Genomic DNA, 26,842 nt, shown 5'->3' with positions numbered 1-26,842 from the left:
GCTTTTTCACCACCTACAGGTTTCAACATTTCCCATGTTCTTTGGAGCCCTAAGAAACACTGAATATATTTCTAATATGGTCGAAGATATCTTCCTTCCCATGAACTCATGTTACTCAAGAAGAAAGCTGCTGGGGATCCCTGGGTGGCTCAATGGTTTGGCACCTGCCTTCAGCCCAGGGCATGACCCCGGAGTCCCGGGATCGAGTCCTGCGTCAGGCTCCCAGCATGGAGCCTGCTTCTCCCTCTGCCTGTGTCTCTGCCTCTTTCTCTCTATGTCTATCAAGAATAAATAAATAAAATCTTAAAAAAAAAAAAAACAAAAAGAAAGCTGCTGGATTCCACCATCTCCCTAACTTGTCGGTGTTAGTGGCATGTTAAAGCAGAAGAAAGAAGATCTTGAAAACCAGAAAGAACTGAGTTTGGATTCTGATTCTGATCTTGCCACTTCAAGGACGGATTTTTTTATTTTACAAAATGAGCATCATAATGACTCTTATCCAGTTGGATGGTGAGCAGAAAATGAGACAACCCATAGAAAGTACATGGCACGTGCTAGGTGTTGCACACATTTACATCATGCCCCTTCTGCCTTTGCCTTCATTGTTCTTGGTTTGATTTCCTTTTCAAATATAATTGTCTAGCTTAGGAGTAAATATGGCATCATTGAGACAATCTGTGGGCAGATTTTGGTGACAAAAATGGAAACTAAACCTAATGACTTCACTCTTCCATTATTTCTGGGGAAGACATCATGTGTTCCTGCATTTGGGGAGGCCCTTGCTTTTTATCCTAGATGCCTGCATGTTTTAGTGATGTGATGTCATTTCAAAGAATCATAAAACACAGCCCTCACAAACACATACCAGATATTGTAAAGAATTAATACACTTGGTTTATTCAGAGTGTCTCTGCCTGTGGTAGGTTGACACAAGGACAAAGTGAGGAACTTGGGCCAGGCCATAGCAGCGAATGGCTGGAGAGATGCAAAAGACAGAGGGAGGCAGGTGCAGAGTGAGAGCATCATGAAAAGCACTTCAGCAGGGTCAGGAAACTCACCACAGTAATTCCAGGGCCATGAGCTTCTGGTGGCAGATGGCAGAGTGGCAATCCGATAGGAAAACATCAAGAATAACCAAGGAATATGAGAAATTAGAGACAGAGCAACATTCTGCATGGAGCAGCTGCCTAGGCACAAAATAAACCATTTCTTTTCTTTTGGTTGGAGATGTGGGAAATGAATGCTAAATCTCAAATATGTGTAGGAGGGAAAATATGGAAGTCAGCTTACCAAGCTCACCATGTTTCAAGTTCAAGGTAGTGTCAGATTTGGCACTGTTGAAACAGCAGGCACATCCCCCTCCTCTAAAAGGAGTACTTAGTGAACAGACATGTCATAGTTCAATATTTTCTAGGAGCAATGAGGGAAAAGTAAAGATCTGTGGAATTTAATATATGTGGTCCATCAAGATTCAGTTGAAACTATTTTGGGGACATCAGTGCTGTAATGGGTCTTAACATGTTTTAAATCACTAGTCGTCTAACTAAACTCATAATGGAGGACTTCCACTGAATAATTAATATTAAATATTCTAACTGGCATCAAGGATATATTGGCTATGAGGAAATGATGAAAAGTTGATTAAAATGGACTTTTATCTGAGGAACTAAGTGACATAAAAATGATATGGCAGTAGCATTAACCCCCTGATCTCAGCCGCTTGGCATCTTGAAGTGGTATTACACGCTAGGGCTTTTTGCATTTTTCAGGAAGTTTGAGTTGACGATGGAGATATCTTCATTTCACAAAGAATTAAATTGCTGCTAATTCATTATTTTGTCTTCTGCATTGAGTGAGGCGGTGTCAGAGAAGCCAACCAGGCAGCTGACTACAGGAGTCTCTGCAGGAGAAGCAGAGACTAGATTTTCGGTGCAGGGAGCCAGAGGGGAGAGAATGAGAAATTTAATCTGGTGGGGTAGCAGGGCTTCCCTGATTTTCAAAAAAGCATTACATTCTGTCGCATGCAGATGCAGAAGATATGATCTAGACAGGTTCTTCAGCTTCCCTCCAAAGTCAGGGCAGTGATCACAGACTTGAGTACTGAGAGGTGGACTTTCAAATACGGAGCAGTTCAGATAAAGTTGTGCTACCAGGAAGGGGTCAGAAAGACTGGCCATGATCAGCCATATCTAGATGAGGGGCATCAGGCCCCTTCCCTTGTGGAGAAGGAGTAGCTGGAATGGCCTCAAACCCTGGCTGAACATCTGACTGCTGGGAGCAGTGCATATATGTTCATGAAGCCTCTTATTTGACAAACTGGCTTTGTGGCAGACAGAAATCCTTAATTAGGCAACATGGAGACTCTGTCCACTTCCCCAGCCCAGATGGCTGAAGCCCCACCCTCACCGGATACAAGCTCACACACATATACACCTAAGGTGCTGACTGCTCTTGTTTTCATTGCACTCACTCAATCACTAGCTTAGCTTCAGCAAAGACCAGGACTGTGGCATTGGTGAAAATCTTTGCAGAGCTCGAAAGTCACTGCCATCTGCTTGGCAAATGCTATAAAACAATGTAAGGTTGGCAAAGGAAAACTGAATAGCTGTGAGCAGAGCAGAAGCTCCCTTGAAGAGAACCAGAGCAATCAGGGAGAGAGACGGTCCTCAACCAGCCAGGTAAATGACAATAGAGGGCACAGGGGACGCCCAGACCAAATGCTGTCGAGGGTAATACAATGTAGTAGGCACAGTGCAGGTCGCATGCTTCAACATTAGCTGCGTGCTTGTGATTGAGTCTTCCTGGGTGGGCAAAAGCATATGTAGACAAGAAAGCTGAAACCGACAAAATGAACCAACTGAAATGTTAAAGCGGAAGTCTGTTCTTATGGCATGTTCTTCTGATCTGAACACAATCCTACCCAATACGAAAACAGTGGGAACACACTTAGGAAGCAAGTTTATTTTGGGTTCCTAGGAAGCAAGCATAAGCTGTTTGCTCCTCTAAAGTTGCTCTTTCTACCCAAAATCAATTCTAGTATGTTGCTTCTCATTACACAGCCAAGTTAAAGCTGCTTCAGACGATCATAGACACATTTTTCTCCCTCTCAAGTAATTTATGTAATACGGGTTAGAGCAACATCAGGACTGGGAGCCAAGTATGGCCTGAGCAGGGCCCTGTCCCGCATCAATCTCAGGAAAGGGAGTCTCTCTCTCCTTGGGAATGCTCCTGCAGCTTCCCCCACTGCCCCTGAAAACATCTTGTCATTTTTTTCTTTCTGGGTAGATATTATTCTTAATCTTAAAGAACCAAAGTACCAATTTGCAGATACTGCTTTTTCAACTCTCGGGAGTGTTCTAACAAAACAGGAGTCTCCTTTTTGGTAGAGAAAGTATATTGCTTAATGTTCATGTAGCAATTACACATTAAATTGTTCATATTTCAAGGGAAGGACCCAAGGGGATGGGAAAAGAATTGATTTTATGACAGCATTTACAGAGATGGTTGAAAGGCATTACTTAACCTGTATATTAGTAATGTTCTGTGTCATATACAAAGATGAGTAAGACATAGTCCCTGTCCTCAAAGGTACTTATAGTTTAGGGAGAAAGACAAAAAGGTGACCAAGTGATACAAGGTGAGTGTGATAATCACAGTTTGATTCTTTTTTTTTTTGTAATTGATTTATTTATTTTTAAGTATTTGGGCTTAGGCTACATGTATCATGACCATTTACCTTTAAATACATCAGTCAGTATGTAATTCTACAGAACAAGGATTTTTTTAAGATTTTATTTTTAAGTAGTATCTATACCCAATGTGGGGTTCAAACTCACAACCCCAAGATCAAGAGTTGTATACTCTACTGACTAAGCCAGCCAGGTGCCCCCACGGAGTTTGGTTCTGACTCTTAAGCTGTATAACCTAGTTCCAGAGGTTAAATGTACAAACTTGCAGCCAGACTGTTTGGGTTCCAATCCTACCTCTGCCATTTCTACCTGTTGAACTTGGGCAATTGTATTTGTGCTCTTGCCTATGAAATAGGGATTATAATAGGGTTAGCTCTAGAGTCACAGGATTGTTGTGAACATTAAGCAAGTCCGTAGATATAAAGCAGTTGGAACAGTGCCTGGCACACAGTAAATACTCCATCAGAGTTGACTGCTTAGAAGTCTGGACTTCTACAGATTCCAGGGAAAAGAGGCATTCTCATGAAAAATTAGTGTTCTATTAGAAAACAGCATCCTGAAACAAATGGTCATGAAAACTTGGAAGAAACTCTTTCCTATAAATTACTTATATAAAAAAAATCTATTTTCATCTGTCTGCTGATATATTGAAAACCTGTTATATACATAGTCCTATGTTAGGTCCTAGTGGTGGTTATAAAACATGATGAATATAAAACAATATCCCCTATTTCGAGGAATTTATAATCCAAGGGGTGGAGAGGGGCAGCAAAGCTTCATAATCTAACCCACGGTGTTTTTAGTGGCACTAGAAAGGTGCCAAACAAATGTCATGGAAGTGAAAAGTAAGAAGAGCTAAAGAAACATGACATTGAGGTCTTGAGTTTGGGCATGGGAACCTCTTTCTTGAAGGTAGAGGATGGAGGTGTCAAGCAGGCGATTATAACTGGGGTCACATGAAGAGTGAGATAGCAAGGTTAGCTAGGTTCATTTTGGAATTATCATCATAATGGTGAGAGCTGAATCTGTAGGAATGAAGGCAGTTGCTCAGGGATAATCTACATGAGGAAAAGAGCTACAGGCAGAACCAGCTAGAAGTTATCAGTGCCAGTATCAGAAACTTGGGGCAAGAGGCTACCATGTCAGTGGGTGGTGTGGAAAGAGAGTCAATAGATATGAGCCACTCTTCTTACGGGAGGAAATGTGGGACCTAGAGGAAAGAGTTGGGTGAAAGAAAGTTCTTTGTTTCCTCTGATGGACTGGAATCAAGCGCATGGGGGTAGTCCTGCCACTTGAGATTTAAATGAAACTCCTTATCCATAAGAATTACTGTCTCCCAGCATGTCTACTAGCACAGCTTGTTACTCAGATCATATTGGTCTGCTATGCCCTCTTGCTCTTGACCATCTGGACCACTCACTGGTCCTTCCCCAGAGTTGGCTAAACCTTTAGTCTCAGTTATAACCCTAGCGTAGCACCATGCAGGCACTGGCTCTTCCTTTGTGCATGCTGTGGGCTCTCAGAGCCTATGCATTTACAGTAGTAGGCAGTGGGTGGGGGAAGCAACTGCCAAGGGACTTCAAGATACAGCAGAGAGAGGGGTAGTTGATGGCACAGGATCCCTACAAAGCCGGCAGGAATGAGCTGTTGTATGGGTTTGACTCACTAAAGAAACACGTCTTCCCCAGAGATAAAATTAAAAGGAGCTAACACTAGGAAAAAGAAAAATCCTTAAAATATGTCAGGCAGGCTCTTCACTGAGGGTTTTGCTTATACTACTGTACTTACTACTTATCCCAGCACCATACAGAGGCCCTAATACCACCCCTATTTGTGGATGAAAAAACTGAGTCTGGAGCAGTCAGATCACTTGGCCAAAGTCCCACAGGTGATAAGCAACAGAGCTGGGGCTGTAATTATGGCCTGACCCCAAGTCTGTGCCCTCGTTGTCTCTCCTGGGGAAGTAGGGTCAGTGAAGACAGCGAGTCCAAACTGGGGAGAAGTGGAGGAGCTCATGTTGAATGAATGTCTCAGGGTCATAAAGGAGAGGAAGTGAGGTCATCTCTAGAGACTGGGCTTGGGGGCTTTAGTCATCTTCACAGATTTTAACGGGAGTAGAACAGGGTTGGAATGGCCACTGTGGGAGAGTCAGGGGAGTCGACAGCACAACTAAAAGAAATTCTGGACAGCAGCAGAGGCCCAGCTGGGGCTGCATAATGTGCATTTTGTACTGGAACCAACGAAGGCATTTTTATGAGTTTTTCCAGCAACCTTTCACCGCCCACATATATAGGACCACAGAAGAGATGTTTTTGCTCACTCCTTAGGACTCAACACTTGATTATAAGCCCAGAGGAGCAACATCTTGTGCCGATGCCCTGAGCCATCTGCAGAGAAGGGATAATGGGATCCCACAGGGCCAGGGATGGGCCAGGTGGGAACAATGGTGGCTTGGGACGGGCCTGTGGTGCGCTCGCTGCTGGAGGAGCTGACCACAAGGAGGCCCGCGAAAACGGAGCAGGGCCCCGAGGCTGACGTGAAAAAGCAGCTGTTTGCAAAAATACATACACTGATGTTCACACTTTAAAGCAGCCTAGGAAACGAGCGCTTCCTTACTCACTCAGGGTGAGTAATAATTTGTGTCGGGCAAGAATTAGAGAATGCTGACTTCACTGTGTTTACTACCAGAGAAAATTGGGGGGCTGGCCAGGATGGCAAAACATCCGTCCTGGTAAAAGCCTAGCATTTGCTAATGAGGTCGTATTACAACTATGCTCTGCTTTCCAAAACAGCACCCTCAGGAAACAAGAAATAAAGTCATTTTTCTTCAGAGACAGAAGATTTAACATTGCTTAACAATGATACTTAACATCCTTAGCCCTTAGCCTTAGGCAACATCCTTAACTCCTGAGTGCTAGGAACTGTCTTCTTCCAGGGCTGGCTGGGGCTCTGGCTCTACTTTGGGAAGGGTCTTTCAGCAGGGCAGCAGGTTGCAGGAGCGCACTTTAAAGATGGCTGAACTCCAAGAAAGCATAGCACGGTGCCTCTTGACCAGGGCTACTGACTCACGCCATGCCTGGAGAAGAGGGTGTGTGAGGGGTGTGTGTGCACTTTCTCTCTCTGTGTGTCAATGGTTCCAAATTTGGCATATAAATCAGCATTACTGAGTTGACTTAAAAACTCCTGTGATGCTCTCCACAAACCACATGGCAACCAAATCAGCCAGGAGCACATTTAGTTCACTGTAAGGTTGGCCACCAACTTCCCATAGATAGAATTATTCCTATTGTTTTAAAAGAATTATTTATTTGAGAGAAAGAGAGAAAGAGAGAGAGAGAGAGAGAGAGAGATCTTGAACAGGGGGAGGGGCAGAAGGAGGGGATGAGAGAGGGGGGAGAAGCAGACTCCCTGCTGAGCATGGAGCTGGGCTTGGGGGTCCATCTCAGGATCCTGAGATCATGACCCGAGCTGAAACTGAGTGGGAAAATTTAACTGGCTGAGCCACCCAGGCACTCCTGAATTATTCCCATTTTCAATTAAAAATTTAACTCCATAAATATCAAATATCGTAAAGCTCCCTGCCTCTGTGACAAAGAGGGGATGGATCCAGTGCCTACAGAGATGTGCTCACCTTCCTCTCTTGACAAAGGGAGAGAGCAGGGAGCTGCTGTGATTCAGGCAAGAGAACAGGAAAATCTCCAGGGTGGGGAAGACTAGAAAACCAGGGTAAATGTCACTGGCACACAGAGCTGGATCTGTATACCTTCTTAAAGCCAAGTGGGTCCCCTGCCTCTTCATTCTGCATCTTGTTGGGTAAAGATGGAGTACCCGCATGGGCTGGAGCACATTGGTGAGGATATCCTGCAACCCCCTCTTCAGATGTTGAGATGGAAACCTGAGGTGGAACTCCTCCATTTGAAAACTTGTGCCAGGGACCTCACGTGCATTTGTCTGAATACCATTTATTGTCCATCATGGCGACTTCTGGTTGCCAGGTAGCCACCAAGGTCTGTTTGCTCATGCAGCTAATCACTCCTACCACCATGCATCTGTGTGAGTGCTGTTGGTCAGAACTGCTTTTGGTCTGAGATGCTTTCCCTCTAACTACTTTATATTCTTGGGGTTGGCAGGATTTTGTCAACTCATGCATTGTGATGATAGCTCTAGAGCCACAGACAGCATAAATGTATCGCCTTTGTCAGAAAACTCGCTCTGCAATGTTTAATCCTAAAATAGGCTTGTTGAGAGTTAGCCATGATTAAGCATTTCAGGGCTTATTAGCAAAAATAAATAGGAGTTGGAAATTCAGAGGACTTTCTGCTAATAATTACTAAACCAAGTATTTGTTGCACTGTCATACAACGTTTATTTGCTGCCACCTGTCTGAGAGAGTAGAGTCCTGGGGATGGACTGGCACTGTGTCTCCAGTCTCTATATCCTCAGGGCTCAATACAGAGTAGATAATTAATAGATATATGGAAAATGAATGAGAGAAATTTAGAGTTTTCAATGTTATTTTTGTGTTTTTGATTTGTACTAAAAAAAAAATCCATTTCCGCAGTCTGGTGCAAGTTGGCCAGGAGACACTAAACTGTATCCAGTTTTTTCTTTTTTTTCTTCCCTCTCATAAGAACATACTACTTTCCATCTGCCTTACCACAATTTCCATACATTTCAACATTGAAAGCCAGAAATGTTATATTTAAAACAAATTTTGGAGATGACTTCCATTTTTTAAAAAATGAAAACAAAATACTAGGCCAGGGAAAAATAAGGAGAGGAAAGAAATCAAGAATGAGAAGAGACTATGAGACAACATACCAAAAAAGAAAGCAGAGAGATAAATAAGATACAGTTGTATGGAAGCTTTTAAAATATTGTAGTTTGAGTATCCTGCCCAATCAGTGTTAACAATTGATTCTCTACTAGAGCTCAGATTTTATTACTTTTGAAAATCAACATACTATTTATAAGAGCAGATGGTCACTTAGGCTATGCCTGTTGCAATATCCAGGATGGTATTTTTGTAGATTCACACACAGAATTATAGCCAGTGTGAAACTCAACACAGTAACTCCCTCTGGGATAACACTTCAACAATTCCACTTTGATGAAAAAGCTCTATTTAGGATCCTCTCCCCTCTTCTTAAAAGGAGATATTCCGTAACATTTCAGTTTTTTGGCTGGCATTAACCTTTCTTTGTTTGTCCCCCCACTACCCCCCAAACTCAAGATTTCTCACACTCCCTCTTCACTCCCATAGTAGCTGCACTAGACATAATCTTGGAAAGTTTTCCTCTTTGTCATGTGCTACTGATAGCAGACCAAAATTATTCTTCATCTCACAGATAAGAGCACAAGCCTTTGAGAATTGTATCTCATTTTCAGGGGTGTCTAGTTACAGCCTAAGTGGATCGTGTTAGGCCAGAATCACCAAGCGAACTTTTCCCACGCGATTGTTTTCCTTCCCCCACTGTGTCTGCGCCTCTCAGCAATATTTGCTGACTGCCTTGCAAACCTGGTCAGATTCTAAATCAAGCACAGAACATCTTCCCAGGTTCACATTTCTCTCCTGCTTTTTAACACCCACACGAAGCTCCAAGGTTAAGGTTGGCTTGCCCTTCCTTGTAGGTAACTGCTAGGACAGAGGATTTACTATTTTACTGTCCCTAAGCTTGGTGCAGGATGTTCAATACTATTTTTATAGCAATGGCTTAGGATTTCCATTCTGTATACGATATTCTTGCTGACATGTTCAATTGCAATGATATACTATTTTCTTTTCTTAAAAAATAACCCACAAGTGTTTCAATTATTAGCACAGTTGTGAAGATGGCACGAGGGTTGTAGCAGACGGGAGTAAGGAAAATTATAACATATTCCCAATTTCAAAGCCAGATTTCTATTTCATGTAGATTTCTCTAAAGACTTTATTTGTAGGTAAGCTAGTGAGAGGAGACCCCTGAGTGATCTACCTGGGTAAGGATGCGTACTGTCTCTCCATCCCCTCAAAGCGGACATTGTGTGCAGTCCCATCTGGACCCTTTCCAGACACCTGTGGAGAGAAAAGTAATTAGAGATGAAGATCCATTATACACCCTGGTTACTGACAATGCATTGCAAAATTATAATCAGTGCACAAATGCTGCTGCTGCCTGCCAAAAATCAACTGTGGAAAAGCAAGCAGGATCTCAGTATTGCTATTGGAATTGATGATCAAGCCACAAACATGGCATTTAACAACAAAGTCACTTCTTTCAAAAAGGGTCACTGTCAAACTGACTCCTTCCTGTCACTAAGCCAGGGAGATTCAGTAGGCTGAAAGACCATTTTTTCCCCCTTTACATAGGCTTTAGTTTTTAGAACAGTTTGAGACTTATAAAAAATCTGAGAAACAGTACAGGGTTTCCGGAACTCAGTTTCCCTATTACTAACATCACACACTAGTGTGGTATGTTTCTTACAATTAATGAATCAATACTGACACATTATTGTTAACGAAAGCTCACAGTTGACTTGGATTTTTATCCAACCACTTTCCTGTTTTGGGATCCCCTATTACATTTAGTTATCATGTCTCCTAAGTTCCTGTTGCCTAAGACAAGGACCGTATTTTTGTGTTTCTTTGAAATTTTATTTATTTGAGAGAGAAAGTGTGAGTGCATGTGTGTGAGAGAGCACAAGTGGGGGAGGGGCAGAGGGAGAAGCAGAGCAGGGAGCCCAATGTGGGGCTTGATCCCAGGATCCCAACCTGAGGCCGAAGGCAGACACCCAATCGAATGAACCACCTAGGCTTCCCAGGGCCATATTTTTGAAAAGTACCTTTTCCAAACCTTTCTTTACTAACAGGGGTTGGTGACAAGTTACTGTCTACTCCAGAGCTTCCATGAAGCCCTCCCTTACCCAAACCTCACTTAATTCCCTCCCCTGGCAACTACCACAGAGAAGTCAGGACCTCTTTTCTAGCTAGGGTTGATCTTTATTATTTTTTTCCCTTCCTTTGTGCTTCCCATGTTGACCTCTCTTCGGGTCTCTTCCATCAGCCTCTGAGACTCTGAAGAGCAGTGCGTGGCCCCAGTATGTTCTCAATAAAGTGTGCTAGTTCTGTAACTGTAAAAACTGTATACATAGTGCTTCTGCAGCTCTCATAGCAATCAAAAACAGGATGAACACATCCAGGTATTTAAAAGTACTTGTTGACTTATCAATTACATCAACAGGTAATGACCTGTTCATGTCAACACAGGTGGGTTTGTGGATCATTTATGTTTTGGCTCTTAGGCTGGGCTGGCCATCACATAATGGGCATGGAGGGGGCAAACAGAACACCTGGACATTATAAGGGGGGAAGAGAGAATTTGCTAGTAAGCACGGGAAGTAAAGGTGTCAAGTCAGTAGGGGAAATTTTTCTAGGTAGTACTCGATGTGCAAGTTATTTTCTTCTTGCCAAAAGTTCTAGCTCTCTATAAAACCACCATCCTAGCTTGGGTGACATGTGTAGGGAGGATGTACTGTGGAAGTTGTTGCAAAACAAATATATACACTTATTTAGAGTAAGAAAGACTATTCCTGGTGTCCAGTTATTACTGAAGGCTCATCAGAATGTATCCTGAAAAACCTCTCTATATTTCACCAATACATGGAAGAGGAGTGGCTGGAGTTATAAGAAAGGGCAATAGCCCAGTGAATTACAAAGGTAGGGATGAAGACTGCACATACAAACTCACAAGCGACTACAAGCGTTAGGATACAAGTCCTGATTTAAACCACTGACTTTTCTAACAAAGATCAGAAACAAGGGTGGTATCAGACAAACGGGATAAATAAATGGTATAGAAAAAGCAGAAGCGAAGGATACAATTATTGTCCTCAGCCACTTCTAACTAAGGTTTTGTTCTTAAACTTTTTTTTTATGTAGGAAGAATTAGCTCGAATACCAGAACTATGCTGAAGGTTATTTAATTGTGGTTGGTGGAGAACATTGTGCTTATGCATCCCTAGTATGGCTTTATTTATTTAAGATTTTATTTATTTACTCATGAAAGAGAGAGAGAGAGAGAGAGAGAAAGGCAGAGACATAGGCAGAGGGAGAAGCAGGCTCCATACAGGGAGCCCGATGTGGGACTCCATCCCAGGTTTCCAGGATCACACCCTGGGCTGTAGGTGGTGCTAAACTGCTAAGCCACCGGGGCTGTCCCCTAGTATGGCTTTAGACATTTACAAGTAATCTTTTTCAGGATCCCTGGATGGCTCAGCGGTTTGGCACCTGCCTTTGGCCCAGGGATTGAGTCCTGCATCCGGCTCCCTGCATGGAGCCTGCATCTCCCTCTGCCTATGTCTCTGCCTTTCTCTCTCTGTGTCTCTCATGAATAAATAAATAAAATCTTAAAAAAAAAAAAAAAAGTAGTTTTTTTCTTTTGGCCACAAAACTCCAAGTTAATCCTTTTAGCACTGTTACCAGAACTGGCCTAGCCTAATGGTGGCTGTCCACATTCTGGGGTCTCAGCACCCATGTGCCTCATCTTCTGGTGAGTTACCAGCATAAGAGATTTTATGAAATGTAGGATGATCCTTATCTTAAGGGAGCTTTAGTCTCATTGGAAAAACAAGCATCAGAAGTGAAATAATTAAAGAATGATGTAGGACAATGTATGTTCCAATGCCATTCAGGACATTACTAACAATGGCCCAGGTGACACCAGAAGGTGTCAGGAAAAACTTCACAGAAGTAGCAAAGATGGGTGGCGTGTTTCTGTATTGAAAATTATTCTCTCATTCACCAATTGTGTATATATTTATTATATTTATATTGTATCTATATCTATATACCATGCTTCTCTATAAACATGACAACATCTTTAACAATCTGAACAATCTTTGAACCAGGGATTACTGAGCAGCTACCATATCCCAATGCCATGCTAGGCACTATATTTAAAGGAATGAATAAGGGCTGGATTTCTTCATTCTTTGAATATAGAGGAGACAGGTCTGCAAATGATTACAGTACAATGAGATCACTGCTAGAGTGTCAGTATGAGAAAGGAGGTAGTAGGAGTCTGAAGAAACAGATAGCAAAGTCCACCTGGCGGAGTTGAAGACAGCTTCATATGGGTGTTGAAGCTTCATCTGAAACCTGAATATGAATGAGGAGAAGTTTTAGTGGGGGAGAAGGTAGGAGCAGCAGGAGAAGACATTCTGAGCAGAGAGAGCAAAAATGAAACAACATGGAGGCATTTAGAAGAGAAAAAGCACTGTGTCTTCAGGGAAAGTCAAGATTTTGGTAAAGGAAGAAACAGAGCCCATTAGGGAAGAGGATATAGTAATAACAACACCACTACTACTATTACAGCTATAACTGCTATTGCCACTACTACTACGTGCTTTTAGAGCACTTTTAGTTTCACAGCAAAAGTGAGAGAAATGTAGAGTTCAGATCCCGCTGCCCCACACATGCACAGACTCCGCCATTACCACCCTCCTCACCATGTGCTACATTTGTTACAATTGATGAACTTATATTGACAAATCATCATCCACAGTCTAGAGTTTATATTAGGACTCACTATTGGGGTTGTACAGTCTCTTGGGTTTGAACAATGTATGACATGTGTCCATCATTATGATATCATAAAGAATATTTTCACTGCACTAAAAATTCTCTATGCTCTGCCCACTCATTCTTCCCTCTCCCCAAACCCATGGCAACCATGGGTTGCTGTTGCCAAAGTTTTGCCTTTTCCAGAATGTCATGTAGTTGGAATCTTACAGTCTATAGCCTTTTTATATTGTTTTCTTTCACTTAGTAATATGTATTTAAGTTCCATCCATGTCTTTTCATGCTTGATAACTCATTTCTCCTTAGTGCTAAATAATTTTATATTGTCTGGATGTACCACAGATTATTTATCCATTCATCTACTAAAGGACATCTTAGTGACTTCCAAGGCTTGGCAATAATAATAAATAAAGCAACTATAAACATTGTGTGCAGATTTTTGTGTGAAGATACATTTTCAATTTTTGTAAATACCAAATAGTGCAGTTCTTGGGTTGTATGTTCAGAATATGTTTAGTCAGGTAAGAAACTGCTAAACTATCTTCTAAAGTGGTGGTATCATTTTGGATTCCCACTAGTGATGAATGAGAGTTCATGTTGCTCCACATCCTCACCAACATTTGGGGTTGTCAGTGTTCCAGATTTTGTCCATTCTAATGTGTGTGCGGTGATAACTCATTGTTATTTTAATTTATATTTTCCCGATGACATATGATGTAGAGCATCTTTTCATATGCTTATTTACCATCTGGATATCTTCTTTGATGGGATGTCTGTTAAGGTGTCTTTGGGCCATATTTTAATTGATTTATTTCATTCCTTATTGTGAGGTTTTAAGAGTTTTTTGTAGTTTTAGTTTACAGTTCTTTGTCATATGTGTCTTTTGTAAACATTTTCTTCCAGTCTGTGTCTTATCTTTTCATTCTCTTGACAGTTTTTATTGCAGAGCAGAACTTTTTAATTTTAGTGAAGTCCAGGTTACCAATTCTTTCTTTCATGGATCTTGCCTTTGGTGTCATATCTAAAAAGTCATTACCAAACCCATGATCATCTAGCTTTGTTTTCTCCTATGTAATCTTCTAGTAGTTTTATAGTTTTGCATTCTAAATTTGGGTTGGTGATTCATGTTGAGTTAATTTTTGTAAAGGGTATAAAGTCTGTGTATAAAGTCTGTGTCTAGATTCCTTTTTTTTGTATGTTGGATGTCTAGTTGTTCCAGCACCATTTGTTGAAAAGACTATATTTGCTCCATTGTATCATCTGTATACCTTTGTCAAAGACCACAATAAATATTTATTTGGGCCTATTTCTGGTTCTCTATTCTGCTTTATTGATCTATTTGTCTATTCTTTCATCAATATCACACTGTCTTGATTACTATAGCTTTATAATAAGTCTTGAAGTTGGGTAGTGTCAGTCTTCCAACTTTGTATTCCTTCAGTATTATGTAGGCTATTCTAGGTCTTTTCCTTGTCCATATAAACTTTAGAACCAGTTTGTTGAGACTCTTTAGAATCAAGAAAATAACTTGCTAGGATTTTGGTAAGGAGCACATTGAATATATAGATCAAGTTGGGAAGAACTGACATCTTGACAATATTAAGTCTTTCTATTCATGAATATGAACTATCCCTCCATTTATGTTTTTTCTTTGATCACTACTACAATTTAACAGTTATCTGGTACTTACTGTTTGTCAAGCAAAATGCTATATGTTTTATTTAATCAGTCTAGTCAATATTCCCCAATAACCCCACTGGTTGCCCCATTTTTCAAATGGTAATACTAAGTAGATGCTCATATAGCTAGTGCATGGAAAATCTGAGACAAAGATCAGGTATGTCTGACCCCAGAGTCCAATATCTGGAGATACAGCCATGGGCCATATCTTGGAGGAGCTCATATGCCATGCCAAGGAACTTAGGTGATGGTAAAGTCATTGAGAATGACTACTTGATAAGTGACGGGACATATTTACAGGTTAGGGAGATTATTCTTGCCACAGTGTGGAGGTTTCAGTGATAGTTTGAGCCTGAGATGATTAAGACCTAACCTAGGGAATATACCAAAGGATAAAGGCTCACACATTGTTAGCTTAGAGTGGAGGCCACTGGCTGGCCAATGAACTCAGAAGTGTAGGTAGTGTGCTACATGAGGGTAAGTATTTCACTGATAGCACAAGAATCTCTGGCCCAATGAGTAGAGTTCTACAGTAATTCTTGCCACAAGTATAATTCAAATGTGTCAGAGCTTTAAGGGAAAACAGAAACATTTTAAAATGGCCTGTGTTTTCTTCTGCTTTTCTCCATATTTCTTAACTGCGTGGGCCTCTCAGGTATTACTGGGCCTTTCTGTTTTCAGAAAAACTTGATTAATCCTGCTAAAAGGGAGTCACTCAGTGGGTCTGATGTGGTGGATGCTGGCCCAGGAAGTTCTGCAAGGCACGGCACCATTTCCTGTGAACACCCATGGGACGTCTTGCCTGATCTCCAGTTCTACAGAGATCCTGAAGAAACTGGAAAGGAAGAGCAGGCCACTGCTGAAAAGGCTGTGCCCAAGGAGGAATTTCAGGGTAAATGGACTGCTCCATCTCTTGACTTCACTGCTACTCAACCTGAAAACGCAGACTGGTCTGAAGGCGTGCAGGTGCCCTCTGTGCCTATTCAGAGTTTCCTACTGAAGACTGGAGAGCTCAGCCTACCACGTCTGGAGCTCCCACTGTTCAGGCCACTGCATGACTTGGGACAACCACTGAGTGCTCTTAAGCTGCTTTTCCACAATGGCAAACAAAATGGAAATAGGGTTGATGTAAAATAAAGTTGTTTTTTTTTTTAAAAGAAAAAAATATAAAGGCAAGGGAGTGCTATAAGAATGTTAAGGGGCACAGGTTCAATAACTGACTAAGGATTAATAGGAAGGATGTGTCTGGAATAATGCACGATTTTCTGAGCTTAACAACTAGACGGGCTTGGTAACCACTGCCAAGATGGGAATGAGGGAGGAATAGATTTAGTGGCAAGGGTAGGGATGGGAGGAGGGGATACTTAGATATAGTGAGCTTGAATGGGACATCTGATGGTGATGTCTGATAGGCAGTTGAGTGTTAAAGTTTGCAATGTTGAAACCTGGACTAGAGATGGAGAATTGGGATTCAGCCTATAGATGATACCAAAAACCTTGGGAAAGATTAGAATGCCCAGGGAGAATCTGTAGACACAGAACAGAAGAAAAGATATGCAATGAAAACAGAGAAGAATACCAATAATATTCCTAGGATCACTGTCATTTAAGGGGCAGAAAAACACAAGTTGAACCCAGGAGGAAATCTGACAAGGTCTAGAACAGCAGTTTGACTGGAAGAGAAGTAGGAGAGAGGGTTACAGAAATCAAAAGAAAAGCATTCCGTGAATGAAGGTGTGGCCAATAGTGTCAAAAGCAGTCAAGAACTGCAGTAAGAAAAGGTCTGTGGTCAATATATGTTGAAGTGTTTTACCCGAACCTCCCTCCTTGCAGAGTGTCAACCTGAACTACAGGGCTTGGAAAGCAAAATCTGCCTTTCCCACAATGCCCTTGTGGTCAGTTTACTAGTATGATTTAAGTTGGGCTATTGAAGTAGCTACACTTCCACTGGTTATTCTGATAATTAAAGCTTTGTTGGGTTTCCTCAGCAGTTTTAGCAGATGTGTCATTCAAGTTTCTGGGGTGGAGTCTAGCTTTTGTACTTAGCTTTGGAGTTAGCATCACTAAAGGCGGCTTCCTGATTGTGGCTTTCTTAATTATGGTGATTCCTGATACAGGCATTATTATATGGCTCTGGAGCCAAAAGCTTTCTTAGAAGTGGCAGCAGCTCCCTTGGTAGCCTGGTTCTGTGGTGTGGCTTGAGAAATCAGTCATGAAATCTTAGCTAAGATTATATTCCTTTAGATTGTCCTTAAGATTCTGTAAGCCCATTATTTTGGTGCAATAAATTTGTTCTTGCTTAAACTAGCTTGAGTGGATATTATTCTCTGTCACTGAACAGTGACTAACATAAGTTCTGCGGAAGTGTAGGTGGGAATTGGAAATGAGATAGTGATTGGTGTTTATTGAGAATGATTTCTGTGGATTGATAGGGAGAGAATGCAGGACTCCAGGGTATTGAAAATCTTTATCACTTTCCCCCTAAAAGCAACCCCCCCAAAAAAAAGACCCCAAAACAAATGCTTATTGCCTTATTCTATCATGCTGAGAAAATCAGATTAATACTTCTAAGTAAATAAACATTTGTTAGTGTCTCTTAAGTAGACACATAGTCATGTGCTATGAACTCTAATAAAACATAGAGATGAGAAAAAGTCCTTTTCCTCAGGGACACAGTGCTAGTTAATAGAAACGATGGGAATAAATTTGTCTTCCATTATTTAAAAAAAAACAGATTGAATGGATTTTTCTCCCTAAATCTTCAAAAGATGACCTCTGTTAATATTTTTAATATATACATATTCTAGTGGCATATAGTTTTCTTCTCCAACTATTTATTATTGGCATTTTGCTGTGCTACCAGAAATATTTCACAAACATAAATTTTAATAGCTATATAACATCCCATTTATGGATAAATCATAATTTATCTAATCTCCCCCTATAACTTGATCAACTTTTATATCCTAATCAGAAATGGTGGCAATACAGATTATTGTGTTGGGTACAAAGATTTTTACAAATAGCTGTGAACTGAGGGTAGGAAACTGCAGATAGAGGACTGCCAAAGAGAAACTAATTATAGGTTGTAGTTAGATCCTTAAGAAGTCAGGCCACTTTAGGAGAGAGTGAGGGGAAAGAGAACAGGCACAAGCATTTATAAGCTCATTTCTCATTTTGCTCTGTGCGCAATAAGACTCAGAAATGTTCCTGCTTCCAGCACTCCTTATTAGGTAATTTCCCTCATCATAAAAAAATAAGGTCAGCGGCTTTGATCCAATTAATTTTTTTTAAAGAAGCCCTTTATCTCGCTTGGTATCATGCAGGGTTTTTTTTTTTTTTTTTAAATGTAATGACCTAAATATACATCTGATAGAAATAATTTCAACTTAAGCCATAAGAGAAACCTAGTCTTTTCCAAAACAATGTAATGATAGAACTTATGCTTGGATTTGGGGCATATTTATCTTTCTCTACTAATAAAGCTCAGGAAGAGAAACTTCAGAGAGCTTATTCAGAAACAACTTGAAAGGCTCATGCCTGGTGTGCCTTGCAGTGGCGATCCAGTTTGGCTGGCTTATGACAGCCGATGACAGCCTATCAGGAGGGTTTGGCGTACGAGGAATGTTGAATTAAGATGGTTTAGGCCATGGGAGTTCTCCCAATTTCATTCACTCAATGCCTACTGCTGGCTGGGATGTTAAGAGCCTTGTTAATATAAAGCTATTAGTCTTTTCTCTACAAAAGCAAGGGGCTTGCTGGTTACATTCAGGGTTCCTTAAATTAGTATGTATTTCTAGCCTGGCATTGCTGGAATCAGCAGTTTCACAAAGCAATATACTAAAGAGGCCATTTAACCTCCGATTTCTCCCATTTGCAGATTAATGGCAGAGGGGAAGATTTAATGCCCTTTCAAACATGTTTTAACAATTCATTACAAATAAAGGAATAAATCACACAGGATTTTCTGCAAATGTCTGATGATAAAAAGTGGAAACAATTCAAAATTAGCATGTTTTCCAGTTCCCACAGGTTGGGACACATTTTTGCCAATGTTGTAATTTAAGTCCCTTGAGTCAATTTTCCTGAGGAAATTTAAAAGCTGCTGTGACGGAAACGTGGTACAAAATTGCAATCCAGCTTATTCACCTCTACACAACATCCTCATTTACAAATAGGTCCTAGTCAGATCCATTACACAAAAGTACGTTTCATGTTGCCAGACCCATCATAAGATTAAGATGCAAAGTATAAAAATTTGGATGCCATTTTAGGAAATACGCCTTTCATTTCAAGTTGGTAACATGACAGATATTTTTGAGCAGTTTCCAGAAGCTTTCTTTTAATTACATTCCTCTTACTTAACTATAGGTCTGGCTTAAAGACTTTTGAAGGAATACACATGATGAAAATATCTAAAAAAGTTAGGAACTTGTCTTTGAGCATCCTCTAATATGAAGACACTCTGCTGAAATGTTACATATTTGGAGCGAAACTCACCATACTTCATTTAAACAAAAAGAAACTAATCAAAATAGGTTGTAAATGATTTCTCTTTGGCAATGTGAACTATATTATGCTGAGATACATATTTAGAAATATGCTATCTAGAGAAGCAAAAGTACACACACTCTTTCAAACCATTATTTCTGAAGTGTTTATTTTCTCTAATTTAATTTCAGTAATTTTGTCAAATAACTGGGTATTCAGTTTATAGACTAGTTTAGAACATCTGCTAGTTTAGAAAATACAGCAAATAAAAATATTTTAAAAATAACTCTTGGGGAAGCCTTTTAACCATTCTGTGCCTATATTTTCCTCCCTTGGAAAACATCTGAGTGAAAATAAATCCTTAAGGTCCCTTCTAACTTATGCACATTTGTAAAAGTTATCTTGCATACAGTTGCCACATTATGTTAACCACTTACACCTCATTAATATGATAACTATATGTCGGTAACATAATTATTTTAAAGCTGAGTGACAAAGATAGCAAAGTAATCTGCAACATTATAAAATTATAACACATTTATTGGGATTTCAGCATTAAATCTTATGCTAGCATGACCTAAGGACTAGCCATATGTATACTGGGCCATGGCATCTTGATAATCTGAATTATCTCTCTTCTGATTGTCTTCAGAGAAAATAAAATCAGACATCTCCTGCCCAGCTCTGTTTGTGCCTGGGCCTAAGATACAGTTACCATAGAAACTATGATTATGGATACAATTTTACAAATTTGGCTTCATCTATCAGATGCACTTTGAATGTGTCTGTATGTATGTGTGCATGTGTGTGCACATGTGCATATGTGTCTTGCCAGTGAGCATGAAGAACAAACCCTGGCTCTGCATCTTTAATTAAAGAGCCAGACACCATCTCATTTCCTTTCCCCATCTGTCTACCTACAAATAGAGATATTGCAACACTGGCTGAAATATAAACTTTTACTTGAGAGAAGACAATTTCTGATGAAAAGAAGGAAGAAAAGGTATTGGGAAAAGCATTCCTTAATAAATCTGTTTCCCTGTATTTTCCAGGAACAGAGTAAACAACAATTTAGTGGTGTTTCAGTTAGTAATATCAATACCAGATGCTAGCATACAGTATTGAATTTGGTTTTGACTTGTTTCTTGGAAGTAATATGTGAGTGATTTATGCCTCTGCTGTTTTATTTTTATTTTATTTTTAAAAGATTTTATTTATTTATTTAAAGAGTACATGAACAGAGGGAGGGGTAGAGGGAGAGGGAGAGAGAATCTCAAGCAGACTTCATGTTCAGCATGGAACCTTTCTGAGACACTGTGCAATCAGTATCATGAGCTATAATTAATGTATCTTCTCCATTTTCTCCATTTCTGCCTCACTTTCCACAAAAGGTGAGTTCAGATAAAGTTAAAGCAACTTGCCAAAGGTTCATACAGTGGCAAGGCCAAGATCTCAACTCAGTCTCACTTTCAATGCTGCCTCACACGTTGGCAGAGATCATCCCAGTTACTGTAGCTCTATTTCCTAAACAAAGATTGGAGACAAAGACTTGAATGTTCAGATGGGCTTATAGTGGCAGTGGGATAGGATACGTGAAATTATGACTGTCTACAAGTATTTTGCATGTGTTTATGGTCATCATAACCATACCACTGAACTCCAATTGCCTGGCAATAGTTATTTCATAGAGGTGGAGGCGCTGTTATGTGCCTATATGTTAACTTTTGCTACACCCAAAGCAATTTTTAGTACAAAATTATGTTTTATAAACAAGAACAGGCTGTATAATATACTTTTTTTTTCAGTATCCATGCATGGTGTCAGTCTATTAATTTGGTTTACAAAAGATGAGCTTCATTGGAGTTGGGGCAATTTCTCTTTCTAGAGCCTCTGCATTCTCAAAGCCTGACATATCACCTTGTTCATGAATATTTACTGAGGCAATAAAACAGAAGTCTCACACATCTACTCAGTGGCACTTAACAGAAAGAATCAACTTCCATAATGGGTAGCCATTTTTTTGAACATTACCTGTTAAATAGCACAACAAGCATCATCAACATTTTATCAAGGAAGTTTTATGACATCTATCCTATGGCCATTCTCAAGCTCTTTTGTTTACATAGTTCTGATTTTCCCCTTTTCCTTAAAAATAATTTTTAAAATGTACCTTCTAACAATTTAGATTTAAACTTGGATCTGGCATATAGATCAAAACTATTAGGAACCTCAATTGTGTAGCTGCTTAGAGTGAGGGAAGATTTCTAAGAGCTGAAAATAATAGAGTAAGAGAACCTTACCTAGTAGTATATGCTGGGTACAACTACTGTTGAACTGAAGAGTTACCTCAGTGTGTAGCACCCACTGGAATCACAAAGTAACCTGACCCATGCTATTGCTAATGCTGAAATCACACACACCTTAGCCTGAAATGTATATTAAACAAAGTATTTTGCAACTGATGATTGCATGAGCAGACTTCAAGTTCTAAGAAGATGAATGAAGACAAGAGGAGGAGAAAAGATTACAGATGACATTATGAAAATTTATGTTTTTGTGTCAAAACTTGGTTTGAGGGGCACCTGGATGGTTCAGTGGATAAGTGTATGCCTTCAGCTCAAGTCATGATCCCGGGGTCCTGAGATCAAGTCCTGCATCATGCTCCTGTGGGGAGCCCACTTCTCCCTCTGCCTGTCTGTCTCTCTCATGAATAAATAAAATCTTAAAAAAAAAAAAACCTGGGTTGAAAAACCAAGCCAAACCCCCACAGCTTTTTGACGATTTTTAAAGAAGATTTTATTTATTTATTCGTGATAAAGAAACAGAGGCAGAGACACAGGCAGAGGGAGAACTGGGCTCCCCATAGGGAGTTTAATGCAGCACTTGATCCCAGGACCCTGGGATCACAACTTGAGCAAAGGCAGATGCTCAACCACTGAGCCAACCCAGGGGTCCCTAATAATTGTCTATTAACTAGCAAATAAGAATTTTCAGTAACCTAACTTCCCAGCTTTATCTCATCCCTCTCATACATGTTCAATGACTTGACCCTACTGTGTTATTCTGTGGGTCCTAAACATGTGCTTTTGTGCCTGTGCCAGAATGCTCACTCCTGTAGTTTTGGTAACTCTTCCTGTGGTCAGGTCACACCCTAAACATGTCAAGGGCTCAATAAATGCTTATGGTGTGAATGAATAAAGCAAAAAAATGTTGCTCTGATTGGTTGTATTTATTGTTGTGAAGGGACAAAAACAGGTGAAAGTAGGAGTAGATAAGAAAAACAGATTCTGTAGAAAGCAGTGAGAATATCAAAACAGTGGTAAACAGAGATGGGAGCCTTGAAAGAGGGGTGTAATGGGGAGAAAAATAAAAACCCAAACAGAGAAGTGTGGCAAAAGAGAAAGGGAACTGCAGAATGAAAATAAGATAGGTTATTGAAATCTGTTCTAATTCTTAGTATACAGATAATTCCTGTTCTAAAGTATCTCTCCATTAATCAAACTCTTGGATCATTTAGAACACTCCCTACCTTTCTTTACCAGGCTAGTAATACAACTTTTCTCCTCCGATTAGATATATCTATAGCATCTTGCTTTCAAAGTCCTTAAAATATGATCTTTTAAAAGTCAACATTTAAAGTTGGATTTGATAGAATCATTTAATTGGGCACTGATTCATCTACACAGCACTCATTACTGAATTCTTCAATTTCGCCATCAAAATTTCCTTCCAAATTATCTTTTATCTAGAAGCTGGAAGTCCAAGTGCTGTGAAAACTTTGCCAAATAAAAAGCTTTTAGGTTTCTAATGCTGGCTGGACACAAACCCGTGGAACAGTGTTGAAGAATAATGCATGCTTGCCAACTGCCAGATATGATTGCTTTTCGCATAATTAATGTCATTCTTGCTGTTCGAGTACCATTCCCATCCTCTAATAATTTCCATTAATAGAGGAAGTTTCTGCAATAATTTTTGCATCCTGAACAACCACTGTCGCTTCTATAGACCTTTTAATCAAAATAATGGCAATGAGTGAAAAGGGGATGGTTAGAGATATTACTATAACCCTAGGTTGCATTTGCTTCATCATTGTTTTCAATCTCCAAAAACTGTCCAAAGAGCTCATCGTGTTATTATGTCAATTAGACCTTAGTGCTTTGATTTCAATAGCACTGAACCATATGAATTTATACCAGGAAGAGAAAAGTGTATGAAGTGAGTATATTAGGCAATCCATCTACCCCCAAAAATGTTAAAAGAGAGTATTTTTTAAAAAACACCGACAAAAGATGAGCAGATGCAAATATAAGCTCAAGTCCTGTAAAATATGATAATTGTATAATACTTGAAGCTGAAGCTTCCAGTAGCGGAAGTGATAGACCAGCTGCAAATCATACCCCTAAACCTGCCAATTCACACTGTTTTTTATTATGATGTTGCAAAATCAAGAACTCTGCTCAGGATATAAAATTATGCAAATATACAGAGAGCAACAACAACAACAACAAAAATTAGCTCAAGTTTCGTATATGAGCCAAGAAACGGATATAACATAACAGTACTGCAGCAGTTCCATACCAGGGAGGGGCACCATATCTGTGGTTAATGGGTTCTAGAAACCCTGTCCTGGACTCACTCTCTAAGCTGAATACTGACATTTAAATGAAGCAAGTTTGGGTACAAGGAGACCAGTACTGAGAGTCTCTCCTCTATTCCTGAGCAGGTTTCGAAATAGTGAGTCTACATCAAAGCCTCATTCTTCTCTGCCTAAGATGCTTTGAAAAAACTTCACCTGAGTGACATCTAACTTTCCTTGGCCTTGTCTGTGAAGTCCACCCAGCGGGGATCTCATGATGCCACTTGAGCAGAAAGCACTTGCTCTGTACAGTGACCTGGGGTGAGGAGGTGGCTTCGGGTTTGGAGACTGTGTTCAGTGACCTGATTAAAGCTTGCAAGCCAGGTACTTAAGTTCCTGAGGAGATAGTACAGAAACAATGCTTGTGCATGGGTTTTAATAGCCATTGTTAAAATAAAAAAACAGCTGGTCATCAATTGTAACAGCTGTGCTTCCACTTGGTGAGAAATCTGGTGGGGACTTTGGGGAGGACAGGGCCATGAGCAAGGGCTGGCTTCGGGGCTTGGATGCATGGGCACCCAGCCATGCAGTAGGCAGAGTGTGCACAGGCATACTCAGGAGGCTGACCCTAAGGGATCAGTACCAATTTTCAAACTATCTGTCATTTCTAAAATGTGCTCACTGTAGTTCCTGCATACGCGTAGGATGAATGGTATGTCACCACATACCATGAGTACATGCTGTACTCAGAAAGGATTTTGCAATGATCAAAGTCTGCTCTCCTACATCGTCTGATGCATCCACACGACTACTTGACCAGGAAAAAGGCAGGTGTTGTAAATTCCTCATAAGACTCTTTTGTTCAAAGAGAGAGGCACAACGGTAAGATGATCCTAAAGAGCACCACTGTTCCTACAGTACACCAAGTCCCTCCATGCTAACTGGAAACTGACTTGCGTGCAGTTTTCTGACCAGTGAGCAGCATGGTCTCTGGCCTGCACACCGGGTGGGGTGGGGTGGGAGCACTGAGGTTAGGAGCACTTACTCCAGATGAGACTGTCTATGCCTCACTCTCATCACCTACCCACTGTGTAACCTTGAGCAAGTTAACTTCTGAGCCTCGGTTTTCTCACCTCATTAATTTCATTTTTCATTATTAATGTGGTTAATAACCACATTAGTAGTACCTACCTCAGATGGGTGCGTGGATGAAATAGTCTGCTGCACGTAAACTACAAAGTATGTTTATCATACATATAGAGAGAGCGTACTTATATGCTCAGTAAATCTGAGTAGTTACTGTAATGCTGCTGCAGTTACATGGAATCTGATCTTTCTTTTAGTAAGGAAAACACCTGGAGGGAATATTTTTTTCTGTCCTGTAGAATTTATTTCTATGAACCTCTGATCAGTCCTGGCTAAGCCAATGGAAGCTTCTTCAGTGATACAGTTCTAAAAACAGTCCTGGGAAAGACAGCCAAGTGAGAAAAAAAGAACAGGGTACAGAGAAGGGGGGTGGGGGGAGAGGGAAAGAAAAAGAGGGAGGGAGAGGGAGGGGCAGGAGAGGGAGGGGAGAAAGACAGTGATAGGAAAGGAGGCAGGGACGGGGGGAGAGAGAGAATTCTTACTTTCTCTCATAGAAGAGCCTATTTTCTGCACTTTTTATATACAAGATGCATGGCTGGAATGATATGATGTATTTAAAAGATGATATATGTATTCATATGTCTCTGTGTATACATGTATGTATGTGTCTGTGTGTGAGATGTATGTATATGGATTTATGCAGACACACACACACACACACACACACACAATCATCTTACTGTGGTTCACAGAAACAATTCAATGCCTAGAATAAAGCTTAAATTCCCAAACATGACACCCACATCTTTCCCAGTCTACTGTGGTCATCATCATTGTCATCCTCTCCTCCCCTGCCCCCCATTCATGTTTGCAACCCCATTTCCTGCCACTTCAACCATCAGCTCCTTCCTGACCCCCATGCACCTACACACTTTTTTATTCTGGTCAGCTCTTCCTTTGCCCTTCCCATCACCACCCTGGGAAGCTCTTCTGACAGAACTATTCACTTCTTATTTTCTGAGAACCTAGAGAATATCTTTTAAATAATTACTTAGAGTGTTATTTTATAATGATCTTTTATAATGGTATTTATTAACACTTGTTGTCCAGCACATGTTTCGTGTTCAGAAAATGCTGGATGATTTTTTAATCATGAATGAACCATTTAAACGAAAAAAAGTAATCTTGAAGGTGAGATGTAACACAGACAAACAGAGAAACACATAATCCTAAACTAACCAGAGAAAACAAACTTGAATTAACCTAGCTGGCCTACCCCAAGAGGCTATTCACAACTGAATCCAATGCTCCAACTCATGGGGAACATGAATTCTGCTGCATGGAGTGAAGTCAAGAAACAATCTCCATTGTGATTTAGGCATTTAACAGTATAGATGTGAAGTGTGCATTTTATTACAACATTATTGAACTGTTTGGGATCAAACCTAAGTACCAGGACCTTGTCTGTGCACTCCTACTGACTGAGCACATGACAGCTGGGTCCCTTCCCAGGGCAGAAGGGGCTCTGTGCACAGGTAGGGAGTGAGCCCACCTTCACCTGCTGACCTCAGGCATTCTGCTAGAAGTCCTACCACACGCTTTTGGTGGCTTTTCCTAAATGAGTCCAATCCCAGGTTTAGAGCTGCACTGTGGTGGAAGGCCCTAGATGCATTTCTTTCAGAGAAGCAAAGATTCAGAGTCTGAAGGGAAGCATCATGTAGCAGGAGGTTAGCAGACAGGAGAAAAAAAAAAGAAAAAAAA

At 40.4% G+C, this 26,842-nt stretch overlaps 1 protein-coding gene and 1 non-coding gene across 7 annotated transcripts in view; one reads left to right on the top strand and one right to left on the bottom strand.

Annotated features, from left to right (window-relative positions):
* Positions 1-26,842, bottom strand: part of PARD3B (par-3 family cell polarity regulator beta) — a 981,548-nt gene that overhangs the window by 44,111 nt on the left and 910,595 nt on the right. For all 6 annotated transcript variants that reach the window (XM_049106749.1, XM_049106751.1, XM_049106754.1 and 3 more), the window contains one exon: positions 9,665-9,744. In XM_049106749.1, the coding sequence (XP_048962706.1) occupies positions 9,665-9,744 (80 nt within the window). The remainder of the gene's footprint in view (positions 1-9,664; positions 9,745-26,842) is intronic.
* On the top strand, positions 15,328-15,478 carry LOC112656825 (small nucleolar RNA SNORA62/SNORA6 family). The gene has a single exon (XR_003134689.1). It is a non-coding gene; the product is annotated as a small nucleolar RNA SNORA62/SNORA6 family (small nucleolar RNA).

The sequence above is a fragment of the Canis lupus genome, chromosome 37, assembly GCF_003254725.2.
Source record: "Canis lupus dingo isolate Sandy chromosome 37, ASM325472v2, whole genome shotgun sequence".
Lineage (NCBI taxonomy): Eukaryota > Metazoa > Chordata > Mammalia > Carnivora > Canidae > Canis > Canis lupus.
The sequence above is the reverse complement of the archived record's forward strand: the minus strand, read 5'-3'. Positions and strand labels throughout refer to the sequence as shown.